This window comes from Heterodontus francisci, chromosome 14, assembly GCF_036365525.1.
Source record: "Heterodontus francisci isolate sHetFra1 chromosome 14, sHetFra1.hap1, whole genome shotgun sequence".
NCBI classification, from domain to species: Eukaryota; Metazoa; Chordata; class Chondrichthyes; order Heterodontiformes; family Heterodontidae; genus Heterodontus; species Heterodontus francisci.
Window position 1 is genome coordinate 32650648 of NC_090384.1, and position 25253 is coordinate 32675900.

The 25253-nt window shown below is 44.1% G+C and overlaps 1 protein-coding gene across 1 annotated transcript in view; it reads left to right on the plus strand.

Annotated features, from left to right (window-relative positions):
* The window catches only part of mdka (midkine a), a 97273-nt gene extending 73596 nt beyond the window's left edge, over positions 1–23677 (plus strand). Inside the window, exon 5 of the mRNA XM_068046824.1 lies at positions 22922–23677. Within this exon, the coding sequence (XP_067902925.1) occupies positions 22922–22947 (26 nt within the window). The 3' untranslated portion in view covers positions 22948–23677. The remainder of the gene's footprint in view (positions 1–22921) is intronic.
* The last annotated feature ends 1576 nt before the right edge of the window (positions 23678–25253 follow it).

A 25253-nucleotide genomic window follows, 5' to 3' on the forward strand; every position in this document is an offset into this window, starting at 1 on the left:
GTCCTCAACATCGACTCCAGACCCCCTGAAGTCTCATGGCATCAGGTCAAGCATGGACAAGGAAACCTCCTGCTGATTACCACCTACGGCCCTCCCTCAGCTGATGAGTCAGTACTCCTCCATGTTGAACACCACTTGGAGGAAGCACTGAAGGTGACAAGGATGCAGAATGTACTCTGGGTGGGGGACTTCAATGTCCATCACCAAGAGTGGCTCAGTGGCACCACTACTGGCTGAGTCTGAAAGGACATAGCTGCCAAACTGGGTATGTGGCAGGTAGTGAGGAAACCAACAAGAGGAAAAACATACTTGACGTTGTCCTCACTAACCTGTCTGCTGCAGATGCATCTGTCCATTACAGTATTGGTAGGAGTGACCACCGCACAGTCCTTGTGGAGATGCAGTCCCGCCTTCACATTGAGGATACCATCCATCATGTTGTGTGGCTCTATCACCGTGCTAAATGGGATAGATTTCGAATAGATCTAGCAATGCAAAACTGGGCATCCATGAGGCACTGTGGGCCATCAACAGCAGAATTGTACTCGATGACAATCCGTAATCTCATGGCCCGGCAAATCCCCCACTCTACCATTACCATTAAGCCAGGAGACCAACCCTGGTTCAATGAAGAGTGCAGGAGGGCATGCCAGGAGCAGCACCAGGCATACCTCAAAATGAGTTGTCAACCTGGTGAATCTACAATAGAGGACGAATTGCGTGCCAAACTGCATAAGCAGCATTTCTTTTTTCTTTTTTTTTTACAGCACTGAAACAGGCCCTTCGGCCCACCGAGTCTGTGCCGAACATCAACCACCCATTTATACTAATCCTACACTAATCCCATATTCCTACCAAACATCCCCACCTGTCCCTATATTTCCCTACCACCTACCTATACTAGTGACAATTTATAATGGCCAATTTACCTATCAACCTGCAAGTCTTTTGGCTTGTGGGAGGAAACCGGAGCACCCGGAGAAAACCCACGCAGACACAGGGAGAACTTGCAAACTCCACACAGGCAGTACCCGGAATCAAACCCGGGTCCCTGGAGTTGTGAGGCTGCGGCGCTAACCACTGCGCCACTGTGCCGCCCACCGCGCATGCGATAGACAGAGCTAAGCGAGCCCATAACCAATGGATCATCCAGCCGTGAATGGTGGTGGACAATTAAACAACTAACTGGAGGAGGTGGCTCCACAAATATCCCCATCCTCAATGATGGGGAGCCCAGCACATCAGTGCGAAAGATAAGGCAGAAGCATTTGCAACAATATTTACTCCGAAGTGACGAGTTGATGATCCATCTCGGTCTCCTCCTGAAGTCCCCAGCATTACAGATGCCAGACTTCAGCCAATTCAATTCACTCCGTGTGATATCAAGAAATGACTGAAGGCACTGGATACTGCAAAGGCTATGGGCCCTGACAATATCCTGGCAATAGTACTGAAGACCTGTGCTCCAGAACTTGCCGCGCCCATAGCCAAGCTGTTCCAGTACAGCTACAATACTGGCATCTACCCTGCAATGTGGAAAACTGCCCAGGTATGTCCTGTACACAAAAAGCAGGACATGTCCAACCCGGCCAATTACCGCCCCATCAGCCTGCTCTTAATCATCAGTATAGTGATGGAAGGTGTCATCAGCAGTGCCATCAAGCCACACTTGCTTAGCAATAACCTGCTCAGTGACGCTCAGTTTGAGTTCCGCCAGGGCCACTCAGCTCCTGACCGCATTACAGCCTTGGTTCAAACATGGACAAAAGAGCTGAACTCGAGGTGCGGTGAGAGTGACTGCCCTTGACATCAAGGTAGCATTTGACCGAGTATGGCATCAAGGAACCCTAGCAAAACTGAAGTCAATGGGAATTGGGGAAAACTCTCTGCTGGTTGGAGTCATACCTAACGCAAAGGAAGATGATTGTGCTTGTTGGAGGTCAATCGTCTGAGCTCCAGGACATCACTGCAGGAGTTCCTCAGGGTAGTTTCCTTGGCCCAACCATCTTCAGCTGCTTCATCAATGACCCTCCTTCAATCATAAGGTCAGAAGTGGGGATGTTCGCTGATGATTGCACAATATTCAGCACAATTCACGATGCCGCAGATACTGAAGCAGTCATGTAGAAATGCAGCAAGACCTGGACAATATCCAGGCTTGGGCTGATAAGTGGCAAGTAACATTTGCACCACACAAGTGCCAGGCAATGACTATCTTCAACGAGAGAGAATCTAACCATCTCCCCTTGACATTCAATGGCATTACCATCGCTGAATCCCCCACTATCAACCTTCTAGGGGCTACCATTGACCAGAAACTGAACTGGAGTAGCCATATTAATACCTTGGCTACAAGAGCAGGTCAGAGGCTAGGAGTCCTACGGCGAGTAACTCATCTCCTGACTCCCCAAAGCCTGTCCATCATCTCCAAGGCACATGTCAGGAGTGTGATGGAATACTCTACACTTGCCTCGATGGGTTCAGCTCCAACAACACTCAAGAAGCTCGACACCATCCAGTACAAAGCAGCCCGCTTGATTGGCACCCCATCCACAAACATTCACACCCTCCATCACCGACGCACAGTGGCAGCAGTGTGTACCATCTACACGATGCACTGCAACAACTCACCAAGGCTCCTTAGACAGCATCTTCCAAACCCACGACCTCTTCCAACTAGAAGGACAAGGGGCGGCACAGTGGCGCAGTGGTTAACACTGCAGCCTCACAGCTCCAGCGACCCAGGTTCAATTCTGGGTACTGCCTGTGTGAAGTTTGCAAGTTCTCCCTGTGTCTGCGTGGGTTTCCTCCGGGTGCTCCGGTTTCCTCCCACATGCCAAAGACTTGCAGGTTGATAGGTTAATTGGCCATTATAAATTGCCCCTAGTATAGGTAGGTGGTAGGGAAATATAGGGACAGGTGGGGATGTGGTAGGGATATGGGATTAGTGTAGGATTAGTATAACTGGGTGGTTGATGGTCGGCACAGACTCGGTGGGCCGAAGGGCCTGTTTCAGTGCTGTATCTCTAAACTAAACTAAACTAAACAAAATGCATGGAGACACCACCATCTGCTAGTTGCCCTCCAAATCACACACCATCCTGACTTGGAATTATATCGCTGTTCCTTCACTGTCACTGGGTCAGAATCCTGGAATTCCCTTCCTCACAGCACTGTGGGTATACCTACCTCACATTGACTGCAGCGGTTCAAGAAGGCAGCTCACCACCACCTTCTCAAAGGCAATTAGAGCTGGGCGATAAATACTGGCCTAGCCAGCGACACCCATATCCCATGTATGAATTTTTAAAAAAGACTGTCAAAGCTCATGCTAATATTGACATCTTGGATGAGGGCACTATTGCTTGTGCAACTGTTTTCAGGAAGGAGTCAGCATCTCCAGGAAACAGGGGTGATGGTGGTGCATGGGTGGGGGTTTTGGGTGGTGTTGGGAATATCCTTGAAGAAAATATGCTAAAATGTTTAAATGCAAAGGGCCAATATTAGCATAATTTTCCTTCAGATCAAGTGGAAGTAGCAAAGAACATAAGGACATAAAAAAAGGGAGCAGGAGTAGACCACATAGCCCGCTGAGCCTGCTCCGCCATTCAGTCCAATCATGGCTGATCTTTGGTTTCAACTCCACTTTCCCACCCACTCCCCATATCCTTTGATCACCTGAGAGACCAAAAATCTGTCTATCTCAGCCTTAAATATATTCAACGATGGAGCATCCACCACCCTCTGAGGCAGAGAATTCCAAAGATTCACAGCCATTCAGATGAAGAAATTTCCCCTCATTCAGTCCTAAATGATTGACCCCTTATCCTGAGGCTGTGCCTCTGTGTTCTAGATTCCCAGCCAGGGGAAACAACCTCTCTGTGTCTACCCTATCAAGCCCCCTTAGGATCTTGTATGTTTCAATGAGATTGCCTCTCATTCTTCTAAACTCCCAGAGACCATAGGCCAATTTACTCAACCCTCTCATCCCAGGGACCAATATAGTTGAACCTTCACTGTACCGCCTCCAGTGCAAGTCCATCCTTCCTTACACATGGAGACCAAAACTGCACACAGTACTCCAGGTGTGGTCTCTCCAAAGCCCTGTACAATTGTAGCAAGATTTCTTTACTCTTGTACTCCAGTCCCCTTGCAATAGAGGCCAACATGCCATTTGCCTTCCTAATTGTTCGCTGTACCTGCATGCTAACTTTCTGTGTTCCTTGTATGTGTACACCTAAATGTCTCTGAACATCAACATTTACAAGTTCCACGCCTTTTAAAAAATATTCTGCTTTTCTATTCTTACAACCAAAGTGAATAACCTCACACTTCCCCATATTATACTCCATCTGCCACCTTGTTGCCCATTCACTTAACCTGTCTCTATCGCTTTGCAGCCTCTTAGTGTCCTCCTCACAGCTTACATTCCCATCTAGCATTGTATTGTCAGCAAAGTTAGATACTTTACTCTCTGTCTCTTTGTCTCAGTCTTTAATATAGATTGTAAATAGATGAGGCCGCAACACTGATCCTTGCGGCACTTCACCAATTAAAGCCTGCCAACTTTAAAATGCCCCGTTTATCCCTACTCTTTGCTTCCTGTCCATTAACCAATCCTCTCTCCGTGCTAATATATTACCCCCAACACCATGTGCCCTTATCTTGTGTATTAACCTTTTGTGTGACACCATGTTGAATGCCTTTTGGAAATCCAAGTATACTACAGCTGCTGGTATCCCTTTATCTACCCTACTAGTTACATCCTCAAAAAACTAAGGTTTGTGAAACACAATTTCCCTTTTGTAAAACCATGTTGGACTTTGTCTGATCACACTATGATTTTCTAAGTATACTAAGACTTCCTTAATAATAGATTCACAGCCCAGCAGATGGCTTACATCTGAAGAGATAAAGGAATCCCATGAGCTCTTTACCCCTAGTCTGCAGTGGGGGTGACAGGGAAAGAGTTTGAATAGGCACTTCCTCTTGGCAAAAAGGAGCCTTGGGATTTCCTTGCCTTCCTCTCCCCCAAGGATGATCCTCGTGTAGCAGCTAATTTTAGTTGATGAGAACAAGAAGATTAATACAAATAGAGAGAAAGGGAAGCCTTTGTCTTATTGAACTGTCAAGATAATGGGCAGGGCTGTTTCCTTGTGATTATTTTTGCAAAGAAATTAAGGAACCTTGATACTAAATGATAACCTGGACCGAAAATAATCTGGAAAATGCCAATAAAATACTGAATGTGAACTGGATTCACTCTACTTCAGGAATCTTTGGGAGTTGGTGAAAGAAGTGATATTTTAGTTGCAGATTTAAGATGGATGCACATGCAGGCAAGAGAATAGACCAAGACTAAACATAATAGACTAATGAATCCCGATAACAGACTAATGAATAAAGTCAGCAAATGTGGAGTCAAGGGTCAAGTAGCAGACTTGATAGCTAACTGGCTTCAAGACAGAAAGTAGAGTAGGGATAAAGGGTTGTTCAGAGTGGCAGAAGATAGGAAGTGGTGTTCCCCAAGGATCAGTTCTGGGACCACTGCTGTTCACAATTTAGATTTATGGTTTAGACTTTGGAATCACAACACAATTTCTAAATTTGAAGATGCCACCAAATTGTGGGGGTTAGTCAATACTGAGGCAACAAATTACAAGAAGATATTATTATTATTGGATATCCCTTGCAGGTGAGGATGATTGTCTTCCATGAGTCCAAAGATAGCTGATGAGGCTGATCTGGGATCTACAGACTTCATGGCACGTAGGGCATTTGTTATCATGTGGGATATCTGGTTGTGTATTATTAGTTCAGGTCATGGATTGTTCTTTCCGCCGCTGTCTTGTTTCCTCTTCATTTGACTCAAAATTCTGGGATCCTTCCCACAGACTCAGCCTCCATCTGATTCAGTCCAGGGCAATGGTCTCCCAGGAGTTGATGTCAATGTTGCATTTCTTCATATATTTCTTCATGTTGGCTTTCAGCACATTCTTGAAGCCCTTCTTTTGTCCTCCTCTGGTGCGTCAGCCCTGCCTGAGCTGGGAGAAGAAGACCTGCTTTGGGAGCCTGGTATCTGACATCCGAACTATATGGCCAGCCCAACGAAGCTGATAGCAGATAATCATAGCCTCGATGCTTGTGGTGCCTAATTGTGAGAGGACACTGATGTTGGTGCTAATACATATCCCACTCGATATGTAGGATCTTCCGCAGGCAGCGTTGATTAAATGACTCCAGTGCTTTGAGGTGCCTCCTATATATTGTCCATGTTTCAGCCCCGTAAGGTAGGGATCATGACTGCAAGGTAGACCATGAACTTGGTTTTAGTTTTGCTGTCACTATCTTCAAACACTCACTTCCTCAATGGCCAAAGGCTGCATTAGCAGATTTCAGATGACACTGGATTTCTTCATCAATGTCAGCCTTCTGTGAAAGATAACTTCCAAGATACTGGAAGTTCCACATTTCCCAGGCAGTCATCATGAATCCTAATCAATGGGACTGGGGCATGTGCATTTGGAACTTGCTGTTGGAGGACTTTGGTCTTCTGACTGTTGAGTGTAATTCCCATCTTCTCATAGGCCTCAGTAAATATGTTAATGATTCTCTGAAGATCCATTTCCGACACAGCACTTACTGCAGTGTCATCAGCGTATTGGAGCTCAATGACTGAAATCCAGGTGGTCTTAGTTTTTGAATGGAGTTGCCTGAGATTAAATAGTTTATCGTCCATTCCATAAATAAGCTGCACTCCAGCAGGGAGCTCGTCTCTAGTCAGACGGAGCTTGGCTGCTGCGAAGATCGAGAAAAGAATTGGGACGGTGACACAACCTTGTTTAACTCCTGTCTTAACCTCAGTGGTCTGTAATGGATCCATTACTAAGGATCACCGCTCGCATATCATCATGAAGCAGGCAAACGATGGTGAGGACATCATAATTCGACAGAATCTTCCAGAATGCCTCATAATTTACAGAGTGGAAGGCCTTTGTCAAGTCAAAAAATGCTATCTAGAGAGGTTGAGGTTGTTTGTGACATTTTTCTTGTAGATGACAAGCTGTGCCCCTTGATGGCTGAAACCCACATTGAGATTCGGGGAGAAGCTCTTCAGCAAGTGTAATGAGTCAGTTCAGAAGGGTTCTTGTAATGATCTTGTAATGGAGAACAGGGAGATGCCTCTGTAATTTCCACAGTTGGACTTGTCCCCTTTCCTGAAGATTGTCACAATCATGGCGTCCTTGAGATCATTCAGGACTTCCTCTTCATTCCAGATCCGTAGGATGAGGGCGTGGAGCTGTAATGTTAGTTCTTCTCCTCCGTGCTTAAAGATTTCAGTGGGGATTCCATCACCTCCTGCCACTTTGGTGTTCTTCATTTGTGTGATGGCTTTCATTACCTCCATAGGCGTTGATGGAGTTCCAGGTTCGTCTCTAACTGGATGTAGTGGGATGGAGTTGAAAACACTCTCATCAACAATGGATTCTTAATTGAAAAGGTCTTCGAAATGCTCCCTCCAAAGGGCGTTGACAGCCTCCCTCTCCTTGATCAGATCTCCCCCGTCTTTAGGCCTCAAAGAAGCTGTCTTTGAATACTTGGTCCATAAATGGTCTTTGTGACAGCGAAGAAACCATGGATATCATTCATGTCAGCGAGGTGCTGAATTTCCTTTGCCTTGCCTGCCCAGCACCTGTTCTTCATGTTGCGGGTGCTCCTTTGTACCTCTGCCTTTGCTTGTTGGTAAGCCCGTTTCTTTTGCTTTGAGTTTGGGGCTTTCTGCCAGGCACAGAGAGTCTTACACTTGTGATCAATCAGTTTGTTGATATCCTGATCATTTTCATCAAACCAGTCCTGATGGTTCCTGACAGAAAATCCAAGTGTATCTTTGCAGGCATCCCAAGTGCTGTGGACACTCTTCTGTTCTTGATTGAAGTTTGAAAGAAAATATTAACAAACTTGCAGAAAGGGCATTTAATTGACAAATGAATTTCAGCATAGATAACTGCGAAGTATTTCATTTTGGTAAGAAAAATAAGGATGTTGCAAATTACTTAGAAAATAAGAATCTAAATGAGGTAGAGGAGCAAAGGGATCTGGGAGTACAAATACACACATCATTAAAAGTATCTGTGCAAATTAACAAAGCCCTCAAAAAAAGCAAACCAAGAGCTAGGGTTTATTTCTAGAGGGATAGAATTAAAAAGTAGAAAAGGAAGTTATGTTAAACTTGTATTAAACCTTGGTTAGCCCACACCTGGAGGACTGCATACAATTTTGGTCACCAAATTAGAAAAGGGATAAAGAGGAACTGGAGAGAGTGTGAACAAAAGTTACAAAGATGATACCAGAAATGTGGGGGCTATACCTATAAGCAGAGGATGTACAGGCTGGGTCTCCTTTCTCTTGAAAAAAGAAGGCTGAAAAGTGACCTATTGAAGGTCTTTATAATTATGGAAGGTTTTCATAGAGTAGACCCAGGAAAATGGGCTGAAATTTCCTACGGGTGTCAGCAACCTGACGTTGGGACCATATATGCTGGCATTGACTGCGATGGCTATCTGCTCCCACTGCCTACGTGGTGTCACCTCATGACCCCCTGTGGACAGAGGGCCTCTCTCCTCCTCTCCACCTTCTGCATCAAGACCTCCAGTATTCCATTTGAGAACCTCGGAACATGCTCTCTGCACCATATCTATTCTTCTCGCAGGCCAGACTCTTTTCCCCAGCCACTTCCAGCACCTGTTGAGGCCAGAATTTTAAGAGGTTGCAGGCTGGCCTCAAGTAATGCAGTCTACCTTTAAGTGGCACTAGCCTTGCATGGACTTGGCTCCCCTGCAGTCACTCAACAATGCAGTTAGTGATGGGCTACATGCTACTACCATTTAAATTAGCAAACAGCGCAAAGTGTGTGTGCTACCTGCATCAGAAGGAACGGGTGCGAGTTAATTGTCCATCGCAATCCTTGTCCCTGTTTTCAGGCCTTATCCAATCTTTCCCACGTGTACTTTAACAGGCAGAGGAATTCCTAGGAAATACTGATAATTGACAAAGTCAATGGAAATAAATATCATGAGCGATGTGAAATGGCCTGCCAGCTCACTATCACCCATTTTACACTGTCACACAAAGTCAGCATCTACCCTCAGCGGGGCCTGCATTTGGAAATAGCCCAGACTGATGGTATGATGGTCTCTGCCAGTCATGAGGATTCTAAGGGAGGTGAGATTATACAGTCTTAAAAACATGAGGGTGAAAGAAATAAAAGGATATGCTGATAAGGTTAGATGAAGAGGGATGGGATGAGACTCATGTGCAGCGTAAACAGGCATAGACCAGTTAGGCCGAATGGCCTATTTTTGTGCTGTACATCTGTGTAATGCTAAGTAACCTGCTATTTGTTGGGCATATGGTCATTACAAAGCTGCCCACAGTTATCCCTCTTCAAAGCTACAAAGAGTGTTGATGGAATGTTCAAATGTTGCACTATAGTTGGGATGCTTATCCAATATTGTCCATTCTGGTAAATATGAACTGGTGGTCTTTGCTATTTCCATGCTGTCCCCCCCCACCTTTTTTTTCTCAATGCTCTTCTCTTCTTTCACCTTGAAGAATACAGGAGGGAGATGATAAATGTCTCTTAATTACCAGTTTAGATTATCCCAATGTGAGCATCAGTCATCTGATTGAGATATCCCAATGTACAATTCTGTCTGCTTATGTTGACATTCGTTTGCATGAGATAGAGTCATAGAATTATACAGCACAGAAACAGGCCCTTTGGCCCATCGTGTCTGCACCGGCCATCAAGCACCTAACTATTCTAATCCCATTTTCCAGCACTTGGCCCGTAGCCTTGTATGCTACGGTGTTTCAAGTGCTCATTTAAATACTTCTTAAATGTTGTGAGGGTTCCTGCGCCTACCACCTCTTCAGGCAGTGCGTTCCAGATTCCAACCACCCTCTGGGTGAAAACATTTTTCCTCAAATCCCCTCTAAACCTCCTGCACCTTACCTTAAAACTATGCCCCCTGGTTATTGACCCCTTCACTGAGGGAAAAAATTTCTTCCTATCTAACCTATCAATGCTCCTCATAATTTTGTACACTGTAATCATATCTCCCCTCAGCCTTCTCTGCTCTAAGGAAAACAACCCCAGCCTTTTCAGTCTCTCTTCATAGCTGAAATGCTCCAGCCCAGCCAACATCCTGGTGAATCTCCTCTGCACCCTCACCAGTGCAATCACATCCTTCCTATAGTGTGGTGCCCAGAACTGTACACAGTACTCCAGCTGTGGCCTAACTAGCATTTTATACAGCTCCATCATAACCTCCCTGCTCTTATATTCTGTGCCTTGGCTAATAAAGGCAAGTATCCCAAATGCTTTCCTAACCACCTTATCTACCTGTGCTGCTGCCTTCAGTGATCTATGGACAATACACCAAGGTCCCTCTGACCCTCTGACCTTCCGAGGGTCTTACCACCCATTGTATATTCCCTTGCCTTGTTAGTCCTCCCAAAATGCATCACCTCAATCTTCTCAGGATTAAATTCCATTTGCCACAGCTCTGTCCATCTTACCAGCCCATTTATATTCTCCTGTAACCTAAGGCTTTCCTCCTCGCTATTTACGACACCACCAATTTTCGTATCATCTGCGAACTTACTGATCGTACCTCCTATATTCACGTCTAAATCATTAATGTACACTACAAACAACAAGTCCCAGCACCGATCCCTGCGGTACACCCCTGGTCACAGGCTTCCACTCGCAAAAACAGTCCTCTGCTTCCTGCCACTAAGCCAATTTTGGATCCCATTTGCCAAATTGCCCTGGATCCCATGGGCTTTTACCTTCTTAACCAATCTCCCTTGCGGGACCTTATCAAGAGCCTTACTGAAGTCCATATGGACGACATCAACTGCTTTACCCTCATCTACACATTTCGTCACTGTCTCAAAAAATTCAATCAAGTTAATCAGACACGATCTCCCCCTGACAAAGCCATGCTGACTATCCCTGATTAATCCCTGCCTCTTCAAGTGGAGATTAATCCTGTTCCTCAGACTTTTTTCCAATATTTTCCCTACCACTGATGATGTTAGACTCACCGGCCTGTAATTACCTGGTTTATCCCTGCTACCCTTCTTAAATATTGGTACCACATTCGCTGTCCTCCAGTCCTCTGGTACCTCTCCTGTGGCCAGACAGGATTTTAAAATTTGTGTCAGAGGCCCTGCAATCTCCTCCCTTGCCTCACATAACAGCCTGGGATACATCTCATCTGGGCCTGGGGATTTATCCACTTTTAAGCCCGCTAAAATAGCTAATATTTCCTCCCTTTCAATGCTAATATGTTCAAGTATATCATAATCCCCCTCCCTGATCTCTCCACCTACATTGTTCTTCTTCATACTGAACACAGATGAAAAGTAATCATTTAAAACCTCACCTATGTCCTCCAGCTCCACACACAGATTGCCACTTTGGTCCCTAATGGGCCCTACTCTTTCCTTGGTTATCCTCTTGCCCTTAATATACTTATAAAACGCCTTAGGATTTTCCTTTACCTTGACCGCCAGTGTTTTTTCATGTCCCCTTTTCGCTCTCCTAATTACAGGCCAGATCCTGTTTAATCATATTGAAATTGGCCTTCCCCCAATTCAGTACCTTTATTTTCAGTCCATCTTTGTCCTTTTCCATAACTACCTTAAGTCTTACAGAGTTATGGTCACTATCCCCGAAATGATCCCCCACTGACACTTCTACCACTTGTCCGGCTTCATTCCCTAGGATTAGGTCCAGTACTGCCCCTTCTCTTGTAGGACTTTCTACATACTGGCTCAAAAAGCTCTCCTGTATGCATTTTAAGAATTCTGCCCCCTTTAAGCCTTTTGCACTAAGATTATCCCAGTTGATATTGGGGAAGTTGAAATCCCCGACTACTATTACCCTATTATTTTTACACCTCTCTGAGATTTGCCTACATATCTGCTCCTCTATCTCTCCCTGACTGTTTGGCAGCCTGTAGTACACTCCCAGCCAAGTGATTGCCCCCTTTTTGTTTTTAAGTTCTACCCATATGGCCTCATTTGAGGAACCTTCTAAGATATCATCCCTCCTTACTGCAGTAATTGACTCCTTTATCAACAGTGCAATTCCACCTCCCCTTTTACCCCCTCCCCTGTCATGCCTGAAGATTCTATACTCTGGAATATTGAGCTGCCAGTCTTGCCCCTCCCTCAACCATGTCTCTGTGATAGCAATAATATCATAATCCGATGTGCTAATGATCGCCCTCAATTCATCTGCTTTTCTAGTAAGACTCCTTGCATTAAAATAGATGCAATCCAGCATTGCATTTTTTACCTGTGTCTTAACAGGTCTATATTTGCTCTGCCTTCCAGACTGACTCATTTTCTCTTCATATTTGAATGTGCACTGCCCCCTACTGTAACTCCACTCTGTATCCCATCCCCCTGCCAAATTAGTTTAACACCCCCCCCCCCCCACCCCCCAAACGGAACTAGCAAACCTCCCAGCAAGGATGTTGGTCCCGTTTTGGTTCTGGTGCAACTCATCCAACTTGTACAGGTCCCACCTTTGCCAGAAACAGACGTAGTGATCCAGGAAACTAAAGCCCTCCCTCCGACACCACCTCCTCAGCCACCTATTCATCTGCTCTATCCTCCTATTCCTATACTCACTAGGATGTGGCACTGTGAAGAATCCAGCGATTACAACCTTTGAGGTCTGCTTTTTAATCTGCTACCTAGCTCCCCAAAATTCTTGTTGCAGGACCTCATCCCTCTTTCTACCTGTGTCGTTGGTACCAATATATACCACGACCTCTGACTGTTCACCCTTCCCCTTCAGAATGTCCTGCAGCCGCTCGGAGACATCCTTGAACCTAGCACCAGGGAGGCAACATACTATCCTGGAGTCTCGTTTGCGGACACAAAAATGCCTGTCTATTCCCCTTACAATTGAATCCCCTATTAGTATGGCTCGCCCACTCCTTTTCATCCCCTCCTGAGCAGCAGAGCTCCTGTGGTGCCACGAGCGTGGATTTTGCTGCTTTCCCCTGGGAGGCCATCCCCCCCAACAGTATCCATATCTGTTTGAGAGAGGGATGGCCACCGGGGACACCTGCACTACCTGCCTGCGCCTACTACTCCTCCTGGTGGTCACCCATCCCTTTTCTGCCTCTGCAGCCATTACCTGCAGTGTGACCACCTCGCTAAATGTGCTATTCACGCCTTCCTCAGCATTGCGGATGCTCCACAGTGAGTCCATCCACAGCACCAGATGCACAATGTGGTCAGCTAGTAGCTGCAGCTGGACACACTTCCTGCACACATGGTCGCCAGGGACATTGGAAGTCTCGCTCTGTCCCTGGTCTCTTGCAGCCACTTTTAAGCTGCTGGAACTCCCACTCGCCGGTGCCTGTCTGCTCGCAGGTCCGCTCGGTCTCGCTGTCTAGTCAAGGTGAGGTTTTTTGAGGGGAGTGTGCGTAGTTTAATTCATAATTATTCACCCATTTTAAACCTGCTGCCTTAAATTACAAACTGACATAAAACTGAGAAAAAGCATACACAAATGCAAAAAATAGCAAAAAATCCTGGCGAATGGGAAAGAAACAAAGAGCGGCAAAGGGTGACAAAGCTACAAAGGGGAGGATGAAAAGAAACTTTCAAACGATATCAAAATCAACACAAAAAACTTTTACAATTACATTAGTAAAAGAGATGATCAGAAGCAATGTGGGCCACTTGAACACAGATAACAGTGGTGTTGAAAGTAAGGAAGTGCAGGCATGCTGAATAATTACTTTGTGTCAGTATTTATAGTAGAGGAAGAGTCCGTATGCCAAACATCTCAAAGAAACTATTATTGAATCAGGGACAAGGACTGAACAAATTATCGTAAGCAAGATAATAGCCATGGAGAAATTAATGGCACTAAAAATTTTAAAATATGTAGGTGAGAATATTGCAAATGCCTTAACTGTCATCTTCAAATGTTCTCTAAATTCGGAAGTCATTCCTTTGGATTGGAAAATTGCACGTCACTCCAATATTTACGAAAGGTGAGAGAGGGAAACAGGGAATTATAGACCAATTAGCCGAACATCTGTTGTCGGGAAATTACTAGAGCCTATAATTAAGGATAGGGTGATTGAAAACCTTGAAAATTTCAGTGGATCGGAGAAAGACAGCATCAAGTTGTAAAGGCTGGGTCATGTCTGACAAATCTAATTGATTTTTTTAAAGAGGTGACTAAAGTCATGGTTCATGGAATGTCTATGGATGTTATTTATATGGCTTTCCAGAAGGTATTTGATAAAGTCACTCACAAGAGACTTTTAGCTGAAGTTGGAGCCCATGGAACTGAAGGCAAGTTATTGACCTGGTTAGGAAATTGGCTGAGCGACAGGAGACAGAGAATGGGGATAATGGGCAAGTACTGTAATTGGCAGGATGTGACTAGTGGTGTCCTGCAAGGATCTATATTGGACCTTCAAGTATTCACCATATTCATTAATGACACATATCCAAATTTGCCAATGACACAAAGATAGGCAGCATTGTCAGCAGTGTGGATGGAAACATAAAATTACAAAGAGCTATTGATAAAGAAAGTGAATGAGCAAAACTGTGGTAAATGGATTTCCATGTAGGCAAATGTGAGGTCATCCACTTTGGACTTAAAAGGATAGAACAGGATACTTCCTAAATGATGAAAAGCTGGAAACATTGGGGGTCTAAAGCGACTTGGGGATCCAGGTACATTGATCATTAAAAGGTTATGAACAGGTACAGAACATAATCAAAATGTCTAATGGAATGCTGACCTTTATATTGAAAATAATAGAATACAAGAGGGTAGAAGTAAGCTTCACCTATACAAAGCCTTGGTTAGACTACACCTGGAATACTATGAGCAGTTCTGGGCATCACACCTTGGAGGGAGTGCAGGGTAGACTTACTAAAATGATACCTGGACTCAAAGGATTAAGCTGTAAATAGAAATTAAACAAAGTAGGGTTGTGGTGTGTGGAATTTAGAAGGTTAACGGAGGATTTGATTGAGGTTTTCAAGATATTAAGGGGAACGGATAAGGTAGATTGGGAGAAACAATTTCCATTAGTTGGGGTATCCTACAAATTAGAGCCAGACCTTTCAGGAGTGAAATTAGGAAACACTTCACACAAAGAGTGGTAGAAGTTTGGAATTCTGTTCTGCAAATGGAAATTGGTGCTAGTTGAGTTATTAATTTTAAAACTGAGATTGCTAGATTTTTGTCAGTCAAAGGTATGAAGGGTTCTGGGGCAAGGCAGATATATGGAGTGAGCTCACAGATCAGCCATAATTTAATGACGGAACAGGCTTGAGGGGCTAAATGGTGTACTTCTGTTTCAATGGGCTGAACTTTTCAGGAGACCTTGAAGTCTGGAAGCCGAAGTGCAAACACTGCACAACATCAGGGAGGGGGAGAGGTACCTGGACACTTTGTACCAGAAGGCGGTCACCGCCCTTAGAATAGAGTTGTCTGTTTAGGTCAGTGGTGAGGGACAGGAGGGTGTGACCGTGAATGAGGCAGGATAAAGGACCAAGCAGACAGTAGTGGAGGAGCCTCAGCCTTTACAATTGTCAGACAGGTTTGAGGTGCTTGCAACCTGTGTGGACGAAAGCAAGGTCTGCAGGGTGGGTGAGCAGACTGGCCATGGCACCATGGTAGAGGAAGCCGTTCAAGTGGGGGGGCAACAAAAAACAAAGTAGTGGTAGTAGGGGACAGTATAGTGAGGGGGAAAGACACTGTTCTCTGCAGTCAAGAGCGAGAGGCCAGAAGGCTGCGTTGCCTCCCCGGTGCCAGGGAACAGGACATCTGCTCAGGGCTGGAGAGGAACTTACAGTGGGAGGGAGAAGATCCAGTTGTGGTGGTCCATGTAGGTACCAATGACATAGGCAGGACAAGGAAAGAGGTTCTGCATAGTCAGTTTGAGGAGCTTGGCACCAAATTAAGAAGCTGAATCTCAAAGGTAACAATCTCTGGATTATTACATGAGCCACATGCAAATTGGCATGGGGAAAGTAAGATTAGAGAAATGAATGTGTGACTGGTGTGGTAGAAGTGGGTTCTGATTCATGGGACACTGGCATCAATACTGGGGAAAGTGTGGGCTGTACCGTTGGGATGGTCTACATCTGAACTGTGCTGGGACCAGTGTTCTAGCGAGCAGCATAACTGGGGAAGTAGAGAGTGTTTTAAACTGGATAGTGGGGTCAAGGGATCAAATTTGGGATGAGGTCATAAAGCAAGGCAAGAGAGAAAGGTATTAATATGGGAAATGATAAACAGACTGTGACAGGAAGGGACAGAGAGTATAAAACTGAGAGTAAATCAGCAGATAAGGCTAGAGGTTACAAAAATAATAAAAGGACAAAACTAAAGGTTCTCTATCTGAATGCATGTAGCATTTGAAACAAAACAGATGAACTGATAGCACATATAGAAATAAATAAATACGATCTGATAGCCATTACCGAGACATGGCTGCAGGATGACATAGATTGGGAACTGAATATTGAAGGGTACATGACATTTTGGAAGCTAGGAAAAGGTAGAGGGGTGCCTCTGTTAATTAATGATGGTATTAGCACATTAGAGAGGGATGACCTAAGTTCAGGAAACCAGGATATAGAAGTGGTTTGGGGAGAGATGAGAAATGATAAAGGCAAGAAGTCACTCATGGAAGTAGCATACGGGCCCCCTAACAGTAGCCACATGATAGGACAAAGTATAAAGGAAGAAATAATGGGAGCTTGTCAGAAAGGTATGGCAATAATCATGGGGGATTTTAATGTGCATATAGACTGGAAAAATCAGATGGGCAAAGGTAGCCTAGATGAGGAGCTCAAGGAATGTTTTCGGGATAGTTTCTTAGAACATTCTGGAGCCAACTTGAGATCAGACGATACTAGACATGGTATTGGGCAATGAGATAGGATTAATTAATGACCTCTTAGTGTCCATGCCCCTAGGCAGCAGCAATCATAATATGATTGAATTTTACATTCAGTTTGAGGGAGAGAAGAGTGGGTCTAAGACTAGTATTCTAAACTTAAATAAGGGCCATTATGAGGGCATGAAAGCAGAGCCCACTGAAATGAACTGGCAAATTAGGTTAAGGGATAGGTCAATAGAGATGCAGTGGCAGACATTTGAAGGGATATTTCAGAATACACAGAATAGATACATTCCAACGAGGAAGAAAAATTCCAAGGGGAGGACCCACCATCCGTGGTTAACTAAAAAAGTTAAAGGTAGTATCAAACTTAAAGAAAAAGCATATAATTGTGCAAAGATGGGTGGCAGGTCAGAAGATTAGACAGAGTGGAAAAAACAGCAAAGAATGACTAAAAGGTAAACAAGGAGGGAAAAATTAGAGTACGAGAGAAAGCTAGGTAGGAATATAAAAACAGATAGTAAGAGTTTCTGCAGATATTTAAAGAGTTAACAAAGTGAGCATTGGTTCTTTTGAAAGTGAGTCTGGGGAATTAATAATGGAAAATAAGGAGATGGCAGATGAATTGAACAGGTATTTTGCATCGGTCTTCACTATAGAGGATACAAGTAACATCCCAGAGATAGCTGTAAATCAGGAAATGGAAGGGAGGGAGGAAACTCAAGATAATTACAATCACCAGGGAAGTGGTACTGAGCAAATTGTTGGAGCAGTGGGCTGACAAGTCTCCGGGTCCTAATGGACTTCATCCTAGGGTCTTAAAACAAGTGACTAGTGAAATGGTTGATGCATTGGTTTTAATTTTCCAAAATTCCCTAGATTCAGGGAAGGTTCCACAGGATTGGAAAATAGCGAATGTTAACTCCTTTATTCACAAAGGGAGGGAGACAGAAAGCAGGAAACTACAGGCCAGTTAGCGTCACATCTGTCTTAGGGAAAATGTTAGAAGCTATTATTAAAGCATTATAGCAAGGCGCATAGAAAAATTCAAGGTAATCAGGCAGAGCCAACATGGTTTTGTGAAAGGGAAATCATGTTTAACCAATTTATTGGAGTTCTTTGAAGAAGTAACATTTGCTGGGATAAAGGGGAACTGGTGGATGTACTGTACTTAGATTTCCAGAAGGCATTTGATAAGGTGCCACATCAAAGGTTATTGTGGAAAATAAAAGCTCATGGTGTCGGAGATAACATATTGCCATGGAGAGAAGATTGGATAGCTAACAGGAAGCAGAGAATAGGCATAAATGGGTCATTTTCTGGTTAGTGTAACGAGTGGTGTGCCACAGGGATCAGTGCTGGGGCCTCAGCTTTTTACAATTTATATAAACGACACGGATGAAGGGACCGAAGGTATGGTTGCTAAATTTGCTGATGACACAAAGATAGGTAGGAAAGTAAATTGTGAAGACGACATAAGGAGGCTACAAAGGGATATAGATAGGTTAAGTGAGTGGGCAAAGATCTGGTAAATGGATTATAACGTGGAAAACTCTGAAATTGGCCATTTTGGCAGGAAGAATTTAAAAAAAGCATATTATCTAAATGGTGAGAGATTGCAGAGCTCTGAGATGCTGAGTGATCTGGGTGTCCTAGTGCATGAATTGCAAAAGGTTTTTATGCAGATACAGCATGTAATTAGGAAAGCTAATAGAATGTTACATTCATTTATTGCGAGGGGACTTGAATACAAAGTAGGGAGGTTATGCTTCAGCTATACAGGGCATTGGTGAGACCACATCTGGAGTACTGTGTACAGTATTGGTCGTCTGATTTAAGGAAGGATGTAAATGCGTTGGAAGGAGTTCAGAGAAGGTTTACTAGACTAATACCTGGAATGGGCAGGCAGGTTTTCTTATGAGGAAAGGTTGGACAAGCTAGGCTTGTATCCGCTGGAATTTAGAAGAATAAGAGGCGACTTGATTGAAACATATAAGATCCTGAGGGGTCTTGACAAGGTGGATGTGAAAAGGATGGTTCCTCTTGTGGGAGAATCTAGAACTAAAGGCCGCTGTTTAAAAATAAGGGGTTGCCCATTTAAGACAGAGATGAGGAGAAATATTTTCTCTCATAGGGTTGTGAGTCTTTGGAACTCGATTCATCAAAAGGTGGTGGAAGCAGAGTCTTTGAACAATTTTAAGGCAGAGATGGTTAGATTCTTGATAAGCAAGGGGATGAAAAGTTATTGGGGGTAGGCTTAAATGTGGAGCTGAGGTTTCAGTAAGATCAGCCATGATCTTATTGAATGGCGGAGCAGGCTCAAGGGTGCAAGTGGCCTGCTCCTACTCCTAATTCATATTCATATGTATGTATGTAAGTCCCGCTGCCAGGGCCGAAAGCGGGAGGCCACCTCACTCCTGCGGGCGGCGGGACTCTGGGGTGGCATCTTGCCGCAGGCAGCCAATTAAGAGGCTGCTGCCAGGGCCACCATCCATTCAGAGAGCCAGCAGTTCAGCAGTCTCAGCAGCTAGCGGTAGCTATTGTTGAGCCTGCGTGACCAAGGAGGGGGCATCCCAATGGTAGGGTGCCCTCGAAGAGAGCTGAGTTTGGTTGGGGAAGCCAGGGGCTAGGCAGGTAGGCCCATGTGATCGGAAGGTTGGGGTGGTGGTGGGTGGTGTCGTGGTGCACCTTGATGGCACGGCCGGCCACTGGGTGGCCAATTAAGCCAGTTAAGTAGCCAATTAAGGGCCACCCAGCCCTGCAGGCACCACCCCCCACACCATAGGAACCAGCTGGGGGGGCTGCCATAGTCCAGCTGGCAGTCTCCTCACACAGCGGCAAGCCCTCCTGATGCGAACAAAATGCCTGCGGGGCTGGAAGTGGCCCTTAATTGGCCACCCAGTGGCCGACCGTGCCATCCAGGTTCCCACCACTGCCAATATGTGATGGTGGCAGAAAGATGTTGGGCTCAACATAAGAACATAAGACATAGGAGCAGGAGGAGGCCATTCGTCCCCTTATGCCTGCTCTGCCATTCAGTAAGATCATGGCTGATCTGATTCTTGCCTTAACTCCACTTTCCTGCCTACCCCCCTATAACCTTTGACTCCCTTGTCAATCAAAAATCTGTCTAACTCCGCCTTGAATATATTCAATGACCCAGCCTCCACTGCTCGCTGGGGAAGAGAATCCCAAACACTAACGACTCTCTGAGAGAAGAAATTCCTCCTCAACTCTGTCTTAAATGGGAGACCCCTTAATTTGAAACTGCGCCCCTCGTTCTAGATTTGCACATGAGGAGAAACATCCTCTCAGCATCTACCCTGTCAAGCCCCCTCAGAATCTTATACCGTTTCAATAAATTCACCTCTCAATTTTCTAAACCCCAATGAGTATAGGCCCAACCTGCTCAACCTTTCCTCATAAGACAAACCCCTTCATCCCAGGAATCAGCCTGTTGAACCTTCTCTGAACTGCTTCCAATGCAATATATCTCTCTTTAAGTAAGGAGACCAAAACTCCATACAGTACTCTAGGTGTAGTCTCACCAATGTCCTGTACAGTTGTAGCAAGACTTTCCTACTTTTATACTGCATCCCCCTTGCAATAAAGGCCAATATTCCATTTACCTTCCTAATTACCTGCTGATTTTTGTGATTTCGTGTACAAGGATACCAAGGTTCCTCTGTACTGTAGCATTCTGCAGTCTCCTTTTAAATAATATTCTGCTTTTCTATTCTTCCGGCCAAAATCGACAACCTCATATTGTCCTACATTATTCTCCATCTGCCAAATTTTTGTCCACTCAGTTACCCTATTCTATGCAGACTCATTGTATCCTCCTCACAGCTTGCTTTCTTACCCAGCTTCATATCGTAAGCAAATTTAGCTACAATGCAGTCGGTCCCTTCATCCAGGTCATTAATATAGAGCGTAAACAGTTGAGGCCCTAGCACTGATCCCTGTCGCACTCCACTCGTTACAGTTTACCAACCTGAAAATGACCCATTTATCCCGACTCTCTGTTTCCTGTTAATTAGCCAGTCCTCTACCAATGCTAATATATTACCCCCAACACATAGAAACATAGAAAATAGGAGCAGGAGTAGGCCATTGCCCTTCGAGCCTGCACCGCCATTCAATACAATCATGGCTGATTGTCCAAACTCAGTATCCTGTTCCCGCTTTCTCCCCATATCCCTTGATGCCTTTAGCCCCAAGAACTACATCTAACCCTTTCTTGAATATATTTAATGATTTGGCCTCAACTGCTTTCTGTGGTAGAGAATTCCACAAGTTCACCACTCTCTGGGTGAAGAAATCCCTCCTCATCTCATTCCTAAATGGCTTACCCCTTATCCTTAGACTGTGAGCCCTGGTGCTGGACCATGAGCTCGTGTCTTGTATAATAACCTTTTATGTGGCACCTTATCGAATGTCTTTTGAAAATCCAAATACACTACATCTACGTGTTCCCCTTTATCCAACCTGCTTGTTACATCCTCAAAGAAATATAATAATTTTGTCAAACACGATTTCCCTTTCACAAAACCATGTTGACTCTACCTGATTTTATTGTGATTTTCTAGATGTCCTACGACTACTTCTTTAAGAATGCAATCTAGCATTTTCCCAATGACAGATGTTAGGCTGACTGGCCTATAGTCTCCTGCTTTCTGTCTGTCTCTCCCTTCTTGAACAGAGGTGTCACATTTGCGGTTTTCCAGTCTGCTGGGACCTTTCCAGAATCTAGGGAATTTTGGAAGATTACAAGCAATGCATCCACTATCTCTGCAGCTACTTTCTTTCTGACCCTAGGATGCAGTTCATCAGGTTCAGGGGACTTGTCGGCCTTTAGTCCATTAGTATTCCCATTACTTTTTTCTAGTGATAGTGATTGTTTTAAGTTCCTTCTGATTTTCTGCTATTCTTGGGATGCTTTCTGTGTGTTCTACTGTGAAGATGGATACAAAATACTTGTTCAAAGCCTCTGCCATTTCCTCTTTTCCCATTATTAATTGTCCAGTCTCACCCTTTAAGGGACCAATGCTCACTTTAGCTACTCTTTTCCTTTTTATATATTTGTAGAAGCTTTTACTGTATGTTTTGATATTTCTTGCTAGTTTTCTGTCATATGCCAATTTCTCCCTCTTTTTTTAGTCATCCTTTGCTGGTTTCTAAAATTTTCCAAATCTTCTGGCCTACCACTAATCTTTGCAGCATTGTATGCCTTTTCTTTCCATTTGATGCCATTTCTGCAACTATATAATTTCCATGTAGAATGCCTTACAAATCTCTGAGCTTGTAGTAGGGTTTTTGCCATGTATCGATTGCCCCTTTTAACCCCATCCAAAATGTCGACATCACTTTTCTTCACAGAATTCTAGGCTGTTAATTTTCCGCAGCCTTCTTGTCCTTCAAACCTGAATGCAACCAGCATTCTTTTCGTAAGAACAGGTAACTTTTTTTTAGATTTGAGCTACACAAAACATCTTGAAACAATTGATGGCAAGATCAGAAGAGAAACAGTCATTTTGATGTACTGACAACACTGTGTTCTTGACAGAGGGGGAGGTAGAAATTGTGTAGGAGTTACAAAGTTCACTGCAGCTTAAACTTTGTCTTACTGACCTCCAGCTGGAAGTTGCAGTCTTGCATCTCCCTGTAGCTCAAGATTTAACCTCGAACCTGAAGGACCCGTGCTGTTTGGAGTTTGCACATTCTGCATGGATGAGTTGAGCAACTGGATAAAGTGCATACAACACTGAGATTTTTAGTTTCAGGAAGAGAAGGAGGAAGAACCTGGCAGAAGAATGTTTGGCACTGGTTAGCGTAACAGTCTGAGCAGGGTTGTCCTCTGCTCCAGACAGCAGGAGGTTACATGACAGAAAATGTTGACTTGCTGTAAACATATACATACTAATTTTGTTCTTTTCTATCTTTTTGAACAGGTAAAAAGGGAAAGAAGGGAATGTGAGGAAGTTCCTAGAAACTTGACAGTATAACCCACCTTCTTGTTGATCTGAGCTGCAGCACAATCTATACAGCCGCCCCTCACCAAAATACCTTTTACCAAGCTTTGTTGTAATCTTCTAATCTGTAGAATTTCATGTAAGAAAACTGCCTTTTTAAATGCTTGCTTTTTCTCCTAGTCTCTTATTGCTTATAAACCTGAGACTTTGGTATGTGTACAGTACATTCCTGCAACTATATAATTTCCATGTAGAATGCCTTACAAATCACTAAGCTTGTAGTAGGGTTTTTGCCATGTATCGATTACCCCTTTTAACCCCATCTAAAATGTCGACATCACTAGTCTTCACAGAATTCTAGGCTGTTAATTTTCCGCAGCCTCCTTGGCCTTCAAACCTGAATGCATCCAGCATTCTTTTTGTAAGAACATGTAACTTTTTTAGATTTGAGCTACACAAAACATCTTTAAGAAATTGACGGCAAGATCAGAAGAGAGACAGCCATTTTGATGTGCTGACAACATTGTGTTCTTGACATTGCAACTCTGAAATCATGTAACAAATTTAGCACAACTCCACTGTGAAAACACTTTTTTTTTCAAAGCAGTGATTTGGAGATTTGGAAGGCACAATGTAGTTCATGAAAAATAATGCATTTCCTGTCCTAAATGTTTGTCATTCACTGAAGAGATCTTGGTCCAGAGGTTTTTTCAATAAAATCTTTTTATAAACTTATACATGTGTGCTTCCTCAGGTGACTGAGGGATGGTTTCTTGTCTCTAGTGGCTCAGTAAGAGATGGAGCACTGGTACATAAGCTCAAAAGCAGAGAAGCCATTGCAGTAGTTAAAGAAGTTGGTTCAGAAACCAAACTTGATTCAGTGCACTGTGGCTTTAAACAAATCGACGCTGGTATTTATAAGGGGTGTTCAGATTAGTAAACTGCTATAACTCCCAGGATCAAACATTTCGTAATTTTGATTAATGCTTTCATCATTTTTAAATATCAGCCATGGTCCAGTTGGTAGCACACTCCCCTCCAAGTCATAAGGCTCTGGATTCAAAGTTCCACTCCAGGGACTTAAGAACAAAATCTTGTCTGATACTCCAGTGCGGTACATAGGCAGTGCTGCATTGTTGGAGGTGCTACTTTTCGAATTTGTTTTTGCTATTATTCATTCTTGGGATGTAGGCATCGCTGGCAAAGCCAGCATTTAATGTTCATCCCTACTTGCCCTTGAGAAGGTGGTGATGAGCCGCCTTCCTGAACCGCTGCAATCCATGTGCTGTAGATACACCCACAGTGCTGTTAGGAAGGGAGTTCCAGGATTTTGACCCAGTGACAGTGAAGGCACAGCGATGTAGTTCAAAGTCAGGATGGTGTGTGACTTAGAAGGGATCTTGCAGGTGATGGTGTTCCCAAGCGTCCCCTGCCCCTGTCCTTCTAGATGGTAGAGGTCGTGGGTTTGGAAGGTGCTGCCCTGGCGAGTTGCGACGTTAAACCGAGGCCCTGTCTGTGCACTCGTGGGCATAACAGATCCCGTGGCAGTATTTTGAAGAAGTGCAGAGGAGTTCTCCCTAACGTTCCAGCCAATATTTATCCCTCAACAACAGATTATCTGGTCATTATCATGTTGCTGTTTGTGGGATCTTGGTGTGCGTGAAGTGATTGCCACATTTCTGCATTACAGCAATGATGACACTTCATGGGTGGTTTGTTGGCTGTCCTCAGGTTGTGAAAGGCGTTATATAAATGCAAGTTCTTTTTCTCCTTATTTTAAGAGATTGTTTTTCCCCTTCCAGAGTTATGTCCTTTCTTATCAGAGGAAGCAAGTTTTCTGTTTGCTCCTGTCAATGATGCTCTTGAGCCAGCTAATTGCATAAAAATTGCAGAGGAACTCACAATCAATTATGCGTTTAGGTCCAACCTTCCTTTTTCTGTCTCTTTTGCTCTGTGCTGAGGAAGCATGGCAGAAAATAAGAACATGTGACACAGAAATAATGAGCACATATTCAAACATTGCTGGTAGAGGGGAGGTGATGATGCAGTGGTATTGTCAGTGGACTAGTAACCCAAAAACGCAGGGTATCTCTCTGCGGCCACGGGTTCGAATCCCACTATGGCAGAAGGTGGAGTTTAAATTCAATTAATAAATCTGAATTAAAAGCCATGAAACCATTGTCAATTGTTGTAAAACCCCACCTGGTTTATTAATGCCCTTTAAGAAAGGAAATCTGCTGTCCTTACCTACACGGTCAAGCCTGCTAAGTCCTCCTCACTAACATCTGGGGGCTTGTGCCAAAGTTGGGAG